At 43.7% G+C, this 17,666-nt stretch overlaps 1 protein-coding gene across 1 annotated transcript in view; it reads right to left on the reverse strand.

Moving 5' to 3' along the window:
• LOC101875416 (retinal guanylyl cyclase 2) overlaps nt 1–17,666 on the reverse strand; it is a 42,976-nt gene that overhangs the window by 15,250 nt on the left and 10,060 nt on the right. Inside the window, exons 4-14 of the mRNA XM_034072804.1 lie at nt 16,963–17,047; nt 13,536–13,632; nt 12,634–12,768; nt 11,546–11,626; nt 10,248–10,424; nt 9,179–9,335; nt 7,142–7,291; nt 4,890–5,038; nt 3,528–3,691; nt 2,905–3,097; nt 2,627–2,801 (exon numbers count right to left, since the gene is read on the reverse strand). Of these exons, the coding sequence (XP_033928695.1) occupies nt 2,627–2,801; nt 2,905–3,097; nt 3,528–3,691; nt 4,890–5,038; nt 7,142–7,291; nt 9,179–9,335; nt 10,248–10,424; nt 11,546–11,626; nt 12,634–12,768; nt 13,536–13,632; nt 16,963–17,047 (1,563 nt within the window). The remainder of the gene's footprint in view (nt 1–2,626; nt 2,802–2,904; nt 3,098–3,527; nt 3,692–4,889; nt 5,039–7,141; nt 7,292–9,178; nt 9,336–10,247; nt 10,425–11,545; nt 11,627–12,633; nt 12,769–13,535; nt 13,633–16,962; nt 17,048–17,666) is intronic.

Genomic DNA, 17,666 nt, shown 5'->3' on the forward strand with positions numbered 1-17,666 from the left:
TTCCCAAAGGACTTCTCCATGTTGAAAGCATCCAGGAGTTCATTCACTTGCTGCCTTCACTGCCTGTGTGTGTTCTTTATTGTCTAGACAGCTCCAGCAAACGGCTATCAAAAGCTTCCAGCCATAAATCTCTCACAGCAGCAAGTTACAGAGGAAACCAGATACCCCATGATGGGAACATTATGGCCTCGTTGTTTAATCATACAGGTTAGTTGGTTTGTTTTGGAATGGCCCTTTTGGAATGGCCCTTTGCCAGCGTTTGCAGGGTCAGTTAATGAGTGGTGCTGGGCTAAGACTACAGCAACCATCAGTGGTGCCATGGAGGTTCATAAACTCAATTGGAGTGTGGGGCTGCTTGCTACAGAGCCTGACTGATAAACAGATCCTTTAAGGCTCCGGAAAAGCTTGTTTTCTCACCACTGCTCTCCCTGAGTGTTATTCTCCATCCCACACATGGATGGCGTGGAAACAGCTGAGTCAGCTGAGTTTTGCTGGACATGGAGTTAAATCCAGAGAGGAGAGCCAAGACTCCAGGGTCAGTTTAAAGCAGGGCAGAAACTGCAGAGCAAACACTGTTCTTTTTGTCCTCTTTGTCTTACTGATGTATTACCACAAGTGGGCTATGGACATGGACCAGCAGAAGCTCCCAGGGGTGCAGCTTTCCATTGAGTTGGAGGGACATGGGCAGCCTATGCCCAAATGGCATTTATTGCTTTATCAGAGAGGGAATCACAAGCTGTTTGTGACACCAGTTTCCAGAGAGCAGCTGGACAACAAAACTGGTGTTCACACCCATTCTCCATCCTTTCCAGGGCAGTGAAAGTGTTAGCAAAGCCCTCCTCTCCCCAGGCGAATCTTCAATGCCTTCATGATGCTGGTGATTCCCTCTTCATGCTTCTTTCCTCAGGAGAAACGGGGTCCAGGGTTAATCAAACTCTGCTGTCAGCTCAACGGCTTGGAGATCTGGTTTGTTTTGGAGCATACATTTCTCACTGCTCCCATGAGAGAATGAAGTTGCCAGATCTGTGCAAAACATGATCTGACTTCTGCTTCTTTAGAAAGAAAACCCCAATTCCTTCCCCTCTTCCTCTTACACACCACACAACAGCTCATTGCAACACTGCTTTCCAGATACCCAGAGTTCATGAAACCAAGAAGGAATGTAACTAGCTCCCATACACATCACCTAGGGATAGATTTTTGGCTGGGTGCATGGAAGACACATTGCAGAACTGCTGTCAACAGGCAGCAGCAGATGTTGTGCACTGAATTCCTCTCTTTCCATGTTGAAAATGTGCTGCTTGTGCTCCTGCTCTGGGTGAGACAAGCTGGGGCCATAGCCTCATCTAATTTCTGCCAGAGTATAAAACCCAGTGTTCCTGCAATCAGTCCTTAGCCCTTTAGGCTTCTGTGAATGGGCAGCTAAGACCCCTAAACTGCAAAGAAAACAGTAGGGATAATAGTTTTCAGAGGTAACCCCAAAAGAAGAATATATATGGTCTAGGAGATATGAAATATCAACCTTTAATATGGGATATGAAACGTCAACCTTTGATATGAGGTATGAAATGTCAGAGGTTGCACCAGATGATCCTCAAGGTCCTTTCCAACCTGTTATTCTATGAAATAGTGATTTTATCTCTGCTCTGGGTGAGATGTTTCCTTTTCTCTGCTCTTGTTTCCCCATGTGTACAACAGGAACTGGGATATTGACTTCTGTAAAACGCTTGCATTCCAAAGCTGCCAAAATGTGGGCATTATTAGATAGGCAGAAGGATAAAACCCCCTCGTAACATTAAATCAGACTCCTGGACAATCTTACTCAACGTTTGGCTTCCCACTACGGGCAAGTACCTGGTGCTTTAGAGGAAGACAGAAGAACTCTGGTGATGTACAGCTAGGAAAAATGCATTAATGAATGACTATGGTATAAAAATATGAAGGTTCATATCTTGTCTAAAAATAATGATTCTATCATAACAGCAGATGTCTTTTTTATTAAGATCCCAGTCATGCTTTCACTTACATGATGCAGTCCTCCTGTCTTTGTTTTGGTTTGTTTGGGAATTTAATTACACTTTGTATAAAGAAAAGAACTTCCTCTTTTCTTTGTAAGGAAGCCACTTTCATGTTAATTGAATAGATGATGACTTCTACATTAGAGATAATTTACTTACTTTACAACATAACTTCTTAATAGCTGTATCACATACCCTTCAAGTTATGTCCTGCCTGTAATAAATCTCCACAAACTTTCATTCTTTCACTCTATGTGTCTGCTTTTCTGTGCTTTTTTATTTCATAACAGAGTTACAAAGGCATCACTGGAAGTCCCCATATCACACCAGTGAAGATCCTGTGGCACATCAAAGAGCCACCCTTTCAACAAAACCCTTGTGACTAATGTGTCTGATGTAGTTCCTGACTGGGACAGAATGCACAATCTCACCCCCAGATGACACTGAGCCATTTTCCTCCTCAGGGTTTTGTGTTTCCATTTTAATGCCTTTGTTGCTATGGAAGACTTTAAAGCATCTTCTAGGGGTGCTTGTTTTGGGGCAGGCAAGGTGAAAGCATTCAAAGCTGGAAATGCATTTGCAGAGTTCTTTGATGTTCAGGCGCTTACCTGTGTGCAGCCCAATCCGTATCCTGAGGGGAATGTCTGGCATGTGTCTCATTTTGAATGACCCCACCGAGCTGAGGATGTCCAAGGACATATTTGCTATCTCAGCTGCGTGCTTGTTTCCATTCCGTTTTGGGAGCCCTGAGGCAACCATATAGGCATCACCAATTGTCTCCACCTAGCAAACACCATTAGATTAATAAATAGGGGGGGGAAAGATGGAAAAGAGACATAGAATAAAACTACAAGTGTATTTGACTCATAGACAGTTTGATTCTCACCTTGTAAACATCATGGTTTCCAAGAACAGCATCAAACAGAGTGTAAAGATCATTCAGGAGGTCAACTACTTCGATGGGTTCACTGAGGGCTGAAATGGTTGTGAAGCCCACGATGTCACTGAAGTAGATGCTCACCTGGTCAAAATACTCTGGCTCCACAGTGCCACCAGTCTTGAGGGCTTCTGCCACTGATCTGTAATAGAATCATAGAATAGTTAGGATTGGAAAGGACCTCAAGATCATCCAGTTCCAACCCCCTGCCATGGGCAGGGACACCTCACACTAAACCATGGCACCCAAGGCTTCATCCAACCTGGTCTTGAACACTGCCAGGGATGGAGCATTCACTATAACACAAGCAAAGATGGCAGGGCACAAACCCCTTTGTAGTACATGCTCAAGAGCTCAGACACTCTTGCCCCACTGTGTTTAAAAGGTTTGCCACTAAATAGAAGGTTCTATATGGCTGTAATAAGCATTGATTGAAGTTTCTTACTTTGATTGGAAGGTGCTTGCCAAAACTGGAGGTCAGCCCTGCAATCCTGCTCACTTCTGGAGAGCAGTTCTGTCCAGTTTAGCTATGGGTTTGGTTTATTTTTACCATCTAAAGTACCAGTACTTACGGGGGGAGCATCTGTGACAACAGTTTCTCTGTCTTCTGTTTTTCAATCTCTAGCTCTTCAGTTCGCTCCCTGATTAAATCTTCCAGGTTGCTCGAATACTGCTCAAGCATCCTGAGCATTGAGTCAATGATATTGGTCTTCTTCCCTCTGTTGATGGTTTTGAACTGGAAAATCAAACTGGAGAGTTATTTCTCCATCTCATCACACCGTTGTAGCACAGTAAGTTTGGAAAGGAACAAAACACAAACACTTATTTCAAAGGGACAATGCTAAAGACTGGCTTTGTAAGTGGCAGGAGTTCAACAATAAAGGTTGAAAGGTTGGATAGAGGGTGAATTTACATCAATGACTATGGAAGCTGCCCAGGAGCATGTTGCTCATGTATGAACTTCCAGTGAGGGTGAAGTGAAACGCTCTAGTTGTTATGGAGTCCTATCATGCTGCAGATTTGCACTCTGCTTTATCCAATTACCAACCTTTAGGGTAACTTGCAGCCATTCATGTGCAGATGTGCAAATTGCAGGGAAGTAACAATACTTACAACCTATTTATGTGTTACTGGCCTTAAATCCATCTTTGTACAGTGGCATGTACGTGTACTGCCACCTCCCATCCCTAATTCTTCGTTGAGTTTAGCTCTCACCTCTTGACCTGAAGATGAGCCTCTGGACCACATGGAGAATCTATGGCTTTAGAAGCTGCCATAGACTCAACAGTGGAGTCATATGGGTGTAAAATTATTCACAATTTCTTAGAACAAAAAGGTAAAAATCATTATTATTGGTTTACCTACTTTGGTCTTATAAGAACATAGGAACAGTAGCACTGGATCAGGCAAGGGGTTTATTTTGTCAGTCCATGAGATTGGCCATGAGATTTTCCCAGATATGTCTGGGAAAGCTGTTGGAACAGGGCTCAGGTATAGCCATGTTTCTCTGGAATATGCTTTCAGTCTTCACCAATCTACAGTTCAGAAACTTCATATGCCAAATAGCTATATCTTTGTGTTTAAAAGCCTTTGGTGAATTTTCCTTTTAAATTAATCACCTTTTAAATACCTTAGAAGATCAAAAACTATATTAATCTGAAGGTGCTATCATAATTTACAGATCTCGGATCTCCACCAGATCATCGGTGCAAGGTACGCTGCAATTGTGAAGACACCATCCCATGTTCAGTCTGCTTCACACCCCAGGACAAGGTGTAAACCAGACATCATGACCCATAAAATAACCCAGTAACAAAGGCAAAACGAGAGCTCTGGGACTTCTTCAGCCATTTCTTAAGGGCTCACTTGAAGGAATAAAACAATTCCCTGCCAACTTCAAGCAAAGGATTGAACCTGCTGCTTTGTTCACTGACCTTAAGAAATACCTCCTCAAAGGTTGGACGTCGTTCGGGGGCTTCACCCCAGCATTCCTTCATTACCTGGATGCACCTCAGGGGGGCCAACTCAGGGGCTATGTTTGGACGGCACAGGGGAGGGGGTTTCTTCACTTTCCTGATGATTTCTGTGACAAAGAGAATGGGAAGCACATTGTGAGATGCAGGGTCCTGGTGGGGGTAAAGGACATGGATCTTTGCACCTATCCCTTGCTCGCTCCATCACTCATCACTGTTATTCCTCACCATCCAATGGCTGGTTCTGCTTTCCACTTCCAGGAGTCTCTTGGAGGATTTAAAAGACAAGAGATTCATCTGCCACCTTGTTCCCTGAGAACCAGGTTATGAGCAATAAAGTGGTTGGATGGGGAAAGGATATGTGACAGATGAATGGGTGACAGACAACACTGCAGGGTTGTGTTTAATGAAATTGCCTCTGACTCTCTTTATTAGGATCTGCAGTCCTCTAAGAGAGCAGAGGGATGTGGCTGAACCCAGACAGGAAGGACAACAGCCTGTGATGCTCCATTGTTACTGGGAACCAGTATGTAGGAGGTTGATGGGAATAGAAACAGTGGAAAGTATTTTAATGGGGAGAGTTTGGGATCATAACAATGTCTGGGAAGTTACTCCCTATCCAGAGGTAAAATAAAGACTAACAAGGAACAGGGCTTGAGCTTTTAGACCTTAAGAAGTCAGTCCTTGAATCTGCAGCTTTTAGATAAAACATCATTACAGAGAAGGAGTAAAGCTGCAGGTTTCATTGACAGCTGAAGGATGGAGGATTGTGATGTCTGAACCCAACCCTGACTTTAATTTAGGTATTTCTTACTAAGAATATCCTGGAGGAAAAGTGTTTTTTATACAGTAGAACTATACTTTCCTGCTTAAAATAAAAACTCCAAGTGATTGTATTTGAAGGTTTCATTTTGTGTAGTGCAGAGCAGTTAAATGGAGTGAAAACCACCCTGTTTCTGGCAAGAACCCTGCATTTCCACAGCTGTTACTGTGAGGACCCAAAGCTTTTCAGTGTTGACAGTTTACTATAAAGCTCTTTGGCTCATCCCACCAATCTCCACCAAATAAACTAAACTAAGCACCTGGCCCAGATATTTCCAACGGGCTGCCAAGGGGAAATGCCTTCCCCAGTCAGTTTTAAGGTTCATGCCATGAGTGAAAGCTCCTTGAGGATTAGAATGCAGTGAGGAGAAATTCATCATTTTATCAGGTCAACATGATGCTCAACATGGGCTGGAGGTTCCTCAGGGAGAATAGGTAGGGAGACACCTGCTAATTACATCATAGGCTACATTAAAGGTCCAACTCTGAATTACAGAGTGGGTTAACCATCATCATCATCAATCATAATCATGATTGTCATTGCATTGCTGCAGCTGCTTGGCCCCAGTTTTTCAGGCAGATGCTGAATAGCCATATCCCACCTACTGACTGTCCAGTTTAAAACATATTGAGAATGGGCTTTCACTGAAATCAGCTCTTTTTTGATCATTATCATTCCCTCCCTGTTCAAGTGCCTGTGACATGACCCTGACCACAGTGTGTTTGCCCTTCCTATGTATGCACAACATGGTTTGAAGTAAGGAGATTGTACCATGAGCAGTTCCTAAGGAGTGCACCTATTTCCTGTTTCCAATACAAGCCACCTTATATAGAAGTCAGTGATGGATCACTTTGGATACATCAAGATACATAAAGAAAAATCGATGGACAGATGGATGAAATAAGATGCTAATGAGGGGTCCAGCTCAAAACTCACAACCTCTATGACATAGAGAAAAGGGCTGAAGAACGGGAAGCCAAGGAGTTTCCAACATGTGGGAAGCCAAGGAGTTTTCAAGATGTGGGAAGCCCAGGAGTTTCCAAGCTATGGGAAATTCAGCCATCAGATTCCACTCCATACTGTGATGAAAAGTCAAAGTTTGGACTGGGAACTGGTGTGGCTGCAGTGGGTTCAGTGCTGGCCAGATCTGAAGCATCTTAGGGGTACCCAGAGCCCGAACCCCATTGATAGCACTGATGAGTCAGTGTAAAAAAACTACTCATTTTGATGTTTATTTTGGATGTTTTGTTGCAAACAGAATTCTGTCACTGAGAAAGGTCATGAGATTGGGACATTATTCCCACTCTAATGTTTTACCAAAGGGGCTTGGCCAGAACCTTTATGAGCACTCAGTGTAAAGCCTTACAAATGTACCGAAATGATTGCCTACCTTCAGCTGAGAGTTCTGACATGCAGTATGGTGGACCACGAACAACCACTTCTTGTAGGATGATGGCAAAGCTGTAAATGTCCCCTTTGAACGTGCCCTTTCTGCGCATGTCCGGGTCCCTCAGCAACTCAGGAGCTGTCCAGAGCAACTCTAAAAGATGCAGGAGCATCAGGTTTCTTACACGCGAGTTCAGACTATGGCAAATTGGGTGCTTAAATGAACACTTCATTTCAGTCATATGAGGAAAGGTTGGAACATACTTCATTATTTACTGGATCAAGTCCTCTATTTCTTGTGAGGTCTTAGAAATACTAAACAACCATCCTGACAAAACATTTGGATTTTCCAAATTTCATTCTATGTTCTAGAAATTTATTGATATACAACAACTTATATCCTATAACATCAGCCCTGAACTTCAACATAAAACATCTTCTCACCATTGCCAAAGGCTTCAACACCTTTTATTGCTTGAAAACATCACTCAGACAGAACTTTGGCACTGAAGCCTGGATTTCTTGCCCCTGTTGTTGCTCTTCCACAAAGCAACACTTCATAAAATATGTTCTGTAGCTCTTCTTAGATGGAAGTGGTTTCTGTAAAAGCAGTTTGTGGCAGTCTGAAGCACAATCAGTCTTTATAATCCCATAGTTCAAGTGGTGAAAGGCACGGTTGTAAAACATACCCAGCTTCATCAAGAAATAAATCTGCTTCAGACTGGGATATTGTTACCCAGTGCATTGTGAGTAATGGGAATAAGGAACATTTCAGCTACTGCAATATATATCACTTATGTAAAGGGGGAGGAGAAAGTCTTCTGGCAGTTGTCCTATCTGAGACACTGGAAATGTGTAGGAATGAAATCATGAGACAGAGGGATTGGAACACTACATACTACTTGAAACCAGGTTTCAAGAATGAACTGGGATACCAGAGGAACCCCAAGGCAATATACAGGTGAAAGAAATCCTGTCCAATTCTCCAAACCTGGTGCCATGAAATGCTGTCTTAAGTGGTGGGAATGTCATGTGGCAGCCTTCAGTGACTGGCATTGGACCTACTTCAAAGAGACTTGTATCATCTTGAGTCTCAGCTTAATTTTACAAAACAAAGATCTTTGTATTTAGGTTAACCTAAAACTTCAAATACAGATTTGGGGTTAAGGATGTAAAGCCAGTTCTACCAGTCACAGACATTCAGGACTGATCAGGACTGTGACCTCACTTGGAGCATTGTGTGCAGTTCTGATGTCCTCAACATAAAAAGGACATGGAACTGTTGGAACAAGTCCAGAGGAGGCCATGAGGATGAGCAGGGGCTGGAGCAGCTCCTGTATGGAGCCAGGCTGAGAACATTGGGGCTGTTGAGCCTGGAGAAGAGAAGCTGCATGGAGACCTCAGAGCAGCTTCCAGTGTGTGAAGGGGGCTCCAAGGATGCTGGAGAGGGGCTCTTCATCAGGGACTGCAGTGATAGGACAAGGGGTGATGGGTTCAGACTGAAACAGGGGAAGTTTGGGTTGGATATAAAGAAGAAATCCCTTACTGTGAGGGTGCTGAGGCACTGGAATGGGTTGCCCAGGGAGGCTGTGAATGCTCCATCCCTGGCAGTGTTCAAGGCCAGGTTGGACAGAGCCTTGGGTGCCATGGTTTAGTGTGAGGTGTCCCTGCCCATGTCAGGGGGGTTGGAACTGGATGATCTTAAGGTCCTTTCCAACCCAAACCATTCTATGATTCTATGATCAGATTCCAGGGGCTCTTCAGTTCTTTTCCAACTGCAACAAGCTGAAGTTCTGTCACTGCTTGCAATAAAATCCTTTTTCCTTGCCATGACACTCTGCTATTCACTCCACTTTCAGGAAGTCCGAAAAAAGCTTTGCTTATCCTTTCCTGTAACAATGCATTTTATACAGGTAACTACATGTTGTGAGATATATTGAGGACATAAATCCTTATTTGGCCACTGGCCTGCAATTGCATTAGGACATGTTAAATCAATAGATAAATGTATCTAAAACAAATATTTCATTATGGCACCTACCTTCTGGGGGTGGCTGAATATATGGGCATTTCTGTGCTTCTAAGAGCTCATTATAACCATAGTCAGTTATCTTCAACACAAAGCGGCCATCCACAACACAGTTACGAGACTTGAGACGTCCATGGGCAAAGTCTTGGTGATGCAAATACCTAATTCCCTATGAAACACAGAAAAGATCAAGGCTAGTCCTTAAGAATTACATTAGCCATCTATCCATCAGCATTCAGAGACAGAAGACCAAATTATCACCCTATACAGCATCAGAAACAGCATTGGCTCTGTCATATGCAGTCCTGATCAATGCAAGAAATTATGGGAAAAGGTCAGAAGTGAATTAGGAATGAGAATTAGGATCACTGCACCCTAAAGTAATACTGGAAAGGACTTGAGGAATAGTTAAATGTCTTCTGTATAGCCCTAGGACTCATTGCACTTGAAAGTTGTACTTTGAGGCAAGCTTAAGAAGGTGGGCACAAGTGGTACTTAATGGTTAGGTCAAGGGAAGCCATTAGGAGCCCTTACCCAGATCACTTAAGGAGGATCAGAAGGTTCATCATGGGCTGTAAGAATGATGCTGGCAGTCTACCCTCTGTAGGCCACCTGTCCCAGATTGGTAGTTCACCATTAGGGGGATAACAACATGGGAGATGACTGGAAGTGTGTGAACACTCTTTTAAAGAGGCTGTATGTGCAGCCATCCTGTTGCAGCGGATGGATATGATTTGGTTCTATGCTGGATGTATTTTTTATTTATTACAAGAAGGAGCCCTTGGTACTTATGAATTTGTCACCAGTTTCACTGTTCAAAGTGATCACTTCTAGCCTGATGTGTAATTTTAACCACTTATCCTGCTGCATAGATGTAGTCCTATTACCCCAAATAGTGCTATCTCAGATGGAAGCAAAAGAGGAGCAAGAGGTCTGCATTAAAGACCCTGTATACCAGTATAATTACATTCACACTGTTTTTTCCTGCATTACTATAACAATCCCAAAGTTGTGGATAAAATAGCTATGAGAATGTTAAAGTCACATGCAGGTCATGCCTCAGAAGCAGCAATGAGTTTACTTTGATTAGATCCATGACGAGAGAGGACTTGAACATCCAATCCAGCTTCATATCTTCATTCCTCAGCAAGTCCTCCAGGCTTCCTCGGGAGCAATACTCTGTCACTATGGCAAAGATGCCACAGTCAGAGAAAAAGCCCAGGAACAGATTCACATTTTCATGACGCAGATGTTTCATCTGAAACAAGACAAGGGATCCCAGCAAGACTGAGCCACACAGATACCTTTTGTTCTTAATATCTAGTTCTTTATAACGTTAGATGTCCTTATCATTGTACTACCAAACAGTTGTGCACACAATGGAGAAGAAAATGTCTCTGCTGCTTACTTTCAACTATCTTACATCTAAGCTTTCCTTTTCTTAGTCTATCTATTAAGACAGAGAAAGCAAGACAGCAAAAGCAAACTGAAGACAAATTTGTTTAAGACAAGCTGGATTGGATCTTCCACTAGGACAAAATGGCTTCAACTGGGGTAAATTGAGTTCAGCACATAGAGTCTTGCTCTAGTTTTGATATGGTCTGGAAAGCAACACCATGCCCGGAGGATCCAAAGGCATCCATCAGTATATATTTATATATACTGATCCATCAAATATATTTATATACATAAAAATGCCACTCCTGTGTTAGCAGTAGCTGCCAATGACTAATGGTCTTGAATCTGGAAAATGAGTATATTTGCCTGTCATTTAGTGATAATAATCAAATTAAAGACTAAAAGTAAAACTTCTAAGAGGCGTCTTAGCTGAAGACACAAAAATCCCAGAGAAATGCACAACCATGTTTGTGCCACATTGGTAACTAAGAGCACATGAAAATAGGCACCAGTGCATCACCCTGCCCTGACACAGGCAGGGATGATGCCCTCCAAACTGCTGTGCTTTCATAGACAAGGTCACTTAAAGAACTCCTTGTCCATTCAGCATTGCACCAGCTTTGACATGGGTAGGTCCACTGCAAGCTGCTGCCTCTGACACATGGGTCATTGGTAAGTCAAATGCAATCATGCATGGTCTGTTCCACCATACTTAACTGGGCAAGACTCGCTGACAGCCATGACCTTTGATTCAGTGAATAAACAGCAGATAAGCAGAATAACAACGTGCTTCAATCACCAAAAGTCGAGTCCAAGGTCAGGCTGGGCAGACCCTTGGGCGATATGGTCTAGTGTGAGGTGTCTCTGCCCATAGCAGGAAGCTGGAACTGGATGAGCTGAAGGTCCTTTCTAACTCAAACCATTCTATGAGAAGTCCCCCAAACAACCTTCCCTTCACACCCCACAATCCCCTGTTCCTACCTTCCTCAAGATGCTGGTGGAGCTTTGCCGCGGATGGTGAACTGCTCCCATCTTGAACTTTTTCAGCCATACCCAGTCTCCCTGTCCACAATACAATGGGTGAATGATAGAGAAAGTCTTTGAGCAACAGTTAATACTGGGATTTGGGTCTGAATTCCAAATCCTTCACTTTGAAAGTGGTTGGGGATTTTCAATGTTCTTGGCAGTGGATGCTTTCTATACTGCACCCAAATAAGAATATCCACAGGAAACCCTCAAAAAATGGGCAAGCCAGGACCTTCATCAGGATTAGAACTTCATACCTGGAAGGTGCATTTGCATCTCATAAGCAATGATAAACTGACTAAAAGGTTTCCCAGAGAAGCTGTGGCTGCCCCATCCCTGGCAGTGTTCAAGGCCAGGTTGGACACAGGGGTTGGAGCAAGCAGTGGAAGGGGTCCCTGCCCGTGGCAGGGGTTGGAACTGAATGAGCTTTAAGGTCCCTTCCAACCCAAACCAGCCTGGAATCCTATGATCAAGGAAAGTAACTCTCTCCAGAGCTTCTCTCTGACATCAATGATCCAGTTTATTTTGCTCTTTTTCAGGAAAAATTGACAAGCCTTTTTTTCCAAAAGCTGCATTTTTAAGAAAGAACTGATGGATGGGGTGAGTTTCCTTGGCCATTGCCTCTGCTTGAACACTTTACAGTCCTATTGGCACAAAGGGGAATTTGCTACCCTTTATTCTGTGTGTTTGGATCTTTGCCTTGTAAGAAAGGTCCTTGTTGGAGATGTTACCACCTAAAGGCTGTTTTGTAAGAAAGATTCTTCATGGGGTCTTTAGGTGGTGATACCTCTAATAGGGACCAGACCTGGAAATGCTACATATGGATGCTGAATACCATCACCCCACATGCCTCCAGGTATGAGGGTGAGGGTTGAAGTAGAGTCACCTTAAACAGTGCTTGAGAGTAACTTGTTTTCACCCTTAAGGTCCATCAGCAGCATTCCCATGCTGGGACCTACAGTACTGCAGCCCAAGACTTCCCTCCCTTGAGTAGCTCAGTGGACAGTACTGGTGGGAGGAGGCTTCCTGAGGTCCTTACCTACCTCATACAGAGCCACGTTGGAGGTTTCATAGGTGGCAGCTTCACTCTTCAAGGAGGAAGAACGGGTTATGGATTTCAGGCTTCTGCCATCTGTTGCTACACTGTTTGCTTCAGTCAGACTGTCCAAAGTCATCCTCTGGAAGGCAGGAAAAGCAGGTGTAGGACAGTTATCACCTTTGGTTGTAACCCTCTCCTCCAGCTCTGCCTCTGGCCATACATTCACCCATGTTAGCAGCCTCCCAAACTTCCCATCTCACCCCTCTCAGTACCTTTGCAGGTCAACCCTATGAGGCTGAAACACTATAGCAGCACTTCAGGTGATGGAAATGCTGTGGATTGAGGGAAACAGCAGACAAGGCAGGTGTCCCTCTGAATAAGGCACAGGGAAGTGTTTCCTTTGGCATAGGCAAGGAGCCTGAATCTGTGCCAGTGACCTAGGCAAAGGGATTGCTCCACAGCAGTCCATATCATTGGCATGGTCCTTGTCTATGCCAAGTAACACCCTCCCAGGAGATCCCCAGCTATGGGCAGGAGCCAGCACAGGCCAGGAATGGTTCCCAATAAGTGGTTCAGATGCAGACACTTTATAGGGCAAGATGGTTTGGTTGTATGGACATGAACTATGCTGCACCATCCAACCTCAAGAACAAAGAATAGGGCCTGGCTGCTGGAATAAAAGCAACCAAGGGTATTTTACATCATCATAGCAGCTCTGACATTGCATGTGCATCTAATCTGAGACTCAAAAGCACTCTGCATATAGGAAATCTTGTGATATGCAGGTAAAAAAGAGACATGGAGAAGTGAAGAACTTTGCCAGAGCTTCTTAGGTATGAAAATAGCAAAGAGCAAACCTGGTTTTGAGGGTCCCACCAGGTTCCTTACAGGAGTGGAAGGACTTACCTTTTTCTGTAGCTCAGGGTTGATGAAGATGAGGTCATCCAAGGTCAGTATGATCTTGTTGGGTCCCCTGAATAGCTGGCTGTTCAAGATACTGTGCCTGCAAGAATTGGAGAGTCTCAGTTAACATTTGTAGGTAGCGACCAGTTTACACCACCTCTAAGTCTCCCACATCTGCCTTCCCTCAGTATTCAGGGGCAGTGGGGATGGGCATGGGTGAAAGCAATGGGCAAATTATGATGCCCTAACTTGGACCAAATCCCTCTGAGTGAAGGGTTGTCCAATTCACAGACTACAAAAGCTATCATCTCAAAGGGTCAAATAGATGCTTTGAGTTATTGTGGATGCAAATATGAATTAGATGTGTAGGTCATGTTTACTTTGCTTTGCTCAGTTGTATTTTTCCTAACCCAAATTATTCTCCATTAGGAAAGAATAATAAGTTTTATTAGAGCAGCCAATGTGTCTGGTGAGCAAACAGCTCTCAGGCACACCAGCTTTTCTTAGGAACTGAAACTGAACCACAGATAACTTATAAAAGGTGCCTGAACACGTTACCATCAAAATATGCTGGTTAAATCTCTATATTGTAGCATGGTAAAGTAATGCACACAGCAAAATACCTCTTTGTCATGACTGTGAGCTCATAAAAAGGGAAAGCTATAGGGGATGAGCAGTTTGGTGTGCATAGTATAGTGCAATGCAGCCTGGAGGTCTTAGAAGCAGTATTGATGAACCAGTGCTGTTTGTCTTGGTCAGGAGTAATTAGATCAATAAGACTGTGCTGATTCAGACCTACTTCTTCCAGGACCTGAGCCAGATGGGATGTCTACCACGCACTGTGTAACACAGGACAAATGTGCTCCTGGCATCTCCACAGGATGCTGTGCCCATTTTCCAAGGGATGACTCTCTGCATTCCTTGATAGACTATTGGATTTGCAGAATTGCCACAGGCAAGAGAGAAAGTTCAGTATAGTCATCAGACCACCAAAGACACAACCTGTTCCTTAACTGCATCCTTCTACTTTCTCGGCTTCCCTTTCATTGGCAAGGCAAAAGAAACCACAAGGAATGGTGTGTTGTCAAGGACTACATTCACAGCATGGTTTAAACAGACTGATGTCCACTTCATGCAAATCATTATGGAACATTCCAGAGTTCCTGTGTTAGTTTTTAGCTGGGATACATCTGACATTAATACCCAGCACATGGCTACTTTAGGGACTCATGGAAAGTCAGAATTCACACACCATCATTCTGAACCCACTGTTTCAATGGATGTCAAGGTTTAACACAGAACACAAAGCACACTACATGTATTAGACAGTCAGAAACTCATTAGGCAGGAAGAGAGAAGGCAAATGAAAGCTCCCCCATTGCTCTCAACGTCATTTTCTTCTTTAAGGAACTTTGGTCACAGTATAGTACATCTGATCTGCACACACCTAAGATTTTTCCTGATGAAAAGGGTGCCTTTTGCTAGCTGCTGTAGAGGTAATCCAGTAAAATATCCATACATCACCACAATTCACTTTTGGAATGCAGGTGTCACTCTGGGCATTTTATAAGAGCACAGACAGCTTTTTGGAGTCCATCATAATCATAATCCATAATAAACTCATCATTTATGTACCTTTCACCTATCCACCTGAAAACCTTGCTTGGTCAATCACATCATCTCCCCCAAACGTGGAGGAAAACATCCCTCTGCTGAAAGCAAAGCACAGATTGCAGAGCAATTCATTTAAGGTCATACAGCAGATCCCTGGCAGACCTAAGACCAGAGCTCCCACATTTGAACTCAGACCATGCTGTGGTTTAAATTTAGTTCCAGACATGCCTTTCCCTCACATAAATCATTGTCTGAGTCATGCTAGACTTCTTTTCTTCCCTCGCAGACAGCCATACATCTTTATTTACTACTGAGCCTTCCCAAGAACAGTCTGGTACTTGTGGAACAGCTTACAAGTAAAGTAGGCAGAAAGATTGTCTTCTATTTACTTAATTGTAGAGGCTGGTAGCCAAAGGAATAGAGCAGGGTTTTAAAGCGCAGATGGATGGAGCAACCTCCTCAGTGTCAGCAATTAAAAGATACCAAAAGCAGCTGTGTGTCATAAGGGAGAAAGCTGTTTGGGGTGTTGCTTGCTGGGTGGCCTGATATCATCTGGGTTAGGAGGGATGATTCAGAAGTGGAAGGAAAACACATTCTGGGAAGATCTGAGAGGCAAAGCTGTATGGGACAGTCCAGGAGCTTTGTTCTGCTGAACTCAGTGCTGCTGAGTAAATATGCCTCCTAATTTCAGTCTAATTTCACTCTAATTTCAGTTGTGTACCATGTAGACATCAATAATGAGAGACAGATTACTCCAAAGCCTATTTTGGAGCAGATTACTTTAGGTTATGGCCATAGTGTCCCTGCTAAAGAGCAACCCATAGCTCCTGGACCAGCTAGGTCATGCTGGATTATGTCTGCCTTGGGTACAGAGTGAGGACACAGATGTGACCTATGCAATTATTTGAAACTGTCCCTTCCCAAGCTTCATTTGCTCCATAGATCACATGCCCAGAATAATATAGATACAATGTGGATGACCAGGGAGCTGGATTCCAGACCATAACAGGGAGTGAATCAGCTTGGTAACAAAGAGGTATTCTAATTAATTGCTCCAAACCCTCTCTAGAGATGTTCTCTTTCTCCTTAATACATGAAGAGGAGAAAGTAAAGAGGGTCAGCATAGGTGCTTCATGGAAAACAGGATTTTATTAGGGACAGAAATCCAAGCAAAAATGATCTGGGTAAGGAAAAGACATTTAACACAGCAGCTCACTCAGTTTCTACCCCAATATTCTCAAAGCAGATTCCTGTCTTTGATTTGTGTGGCATACTTTGCACTTCCAAAGTGATAGCCACCTTCTTAATGCTTCAGAGCCATCATCTAGCCAGTCCTCCCAGCAACAGACTGCAATCCTCTTCCAAACCTGAACTGGTTTAAGGCTACAGTGGCTGCTCCTGAGACTACAGAACCAATTCCCACAGTGCTCAGGCCACTATCACTTAATAAAGTTGAATTGAGTTTGTGCTTGGAGCAGAGGAAGAGTGTGAGGATCCTCCCCTGGGGAGGAAGGGACTGCAAAGACAATGTGTGATGAACTGATCATAATCGTGTCCCCCTGCACCACTGATGGGGAGGAGGTAGAGAATTCAGGAGTGGAATTGAGCCCAGAAAGAGGGAAAGGTTGGGAGAAGGTGTTTTAACATTTGGTTTTATTTCTCATTATCCTACTCTGATTTGATTGGCAATGAATTAAACTAACTTCCCCAGTGACCACAGCCAAGCCTGCTATGTGTTCACAGACTAAACTGCTGGCTAAAGCCTCCTGCAGAAACTAGAAGTGACACCAAACCAAAGAGGTCTTGCAATTCTCACCTGATAAGAGAAGCCAGGCCCATAGCAAGAAGCACCAGGGCAAATATCGCCATTACTCCCAAAATGATGACTGTAGGCTCAATTCCTGTGCAAAAAGGGGGAAAAGAAACAGTGAATTAGAAAATCCCTTTCACTTAGGCAATAATTTTACAAATACATCAGTATCAGACCATTTGACTACAAAGTCAAATATTCAGCCAGAAGAATTATAGAAAATAGGTGTTTTGATGAGAACTTTTACATGAGAAGGACATGGAGCTGTTGGAGCAAATCCAGAGGAGGGCAAGAGGATGATCAGGGACTGGAGCACTTCCCTTATGGAGACAGGTTGAGAACATTGGGGCTGTTGAGCCTGGAGAAGAGAAACTGCATGGAGACCTCAGAGCAGCTTCCAGTGTCTGAACGGGACCTATAGGGATGCTGGAGAGGGACTCTTCATTAGGGACTGCAGTGATAGGGCAAGGAGTGATGGGTTCAAACTGAAACAGGGGAAGTTCAGGATGGATATAAGGAAGTTCTTTACTGTGAGGGTGTTGAGGCACTGGAATGGGTTGCCCAGGGAGGTTGTGAATGCTCCATCCCTGGCAGTGTTCAAGGCCAGGTTGGACAGAGCCTTGGGTGCCATGGTTTAGTGTGAGGTGTCCCTGCCCATGGCAGGGGGTTGGAACTGGATGATCTTAAGGTCCTTTCCAACCCAAACCATT

This window comes from Melopsittacus undulatus, chromosome 2 (assembly GCF_012275295.1).
Source record: "Melopsittacus undulatus isolate bMelUnd1 chromosome 2, bMelUnd1.mat.Z, whole genome shotgun sequence".
Classification (NCBI taxonomy): Eukaryota; Metazoa; Chordata; class Aves; order Psittaciformes; family Psittaculidae; genus Melopsittacus; species Melopsittacus undulatus.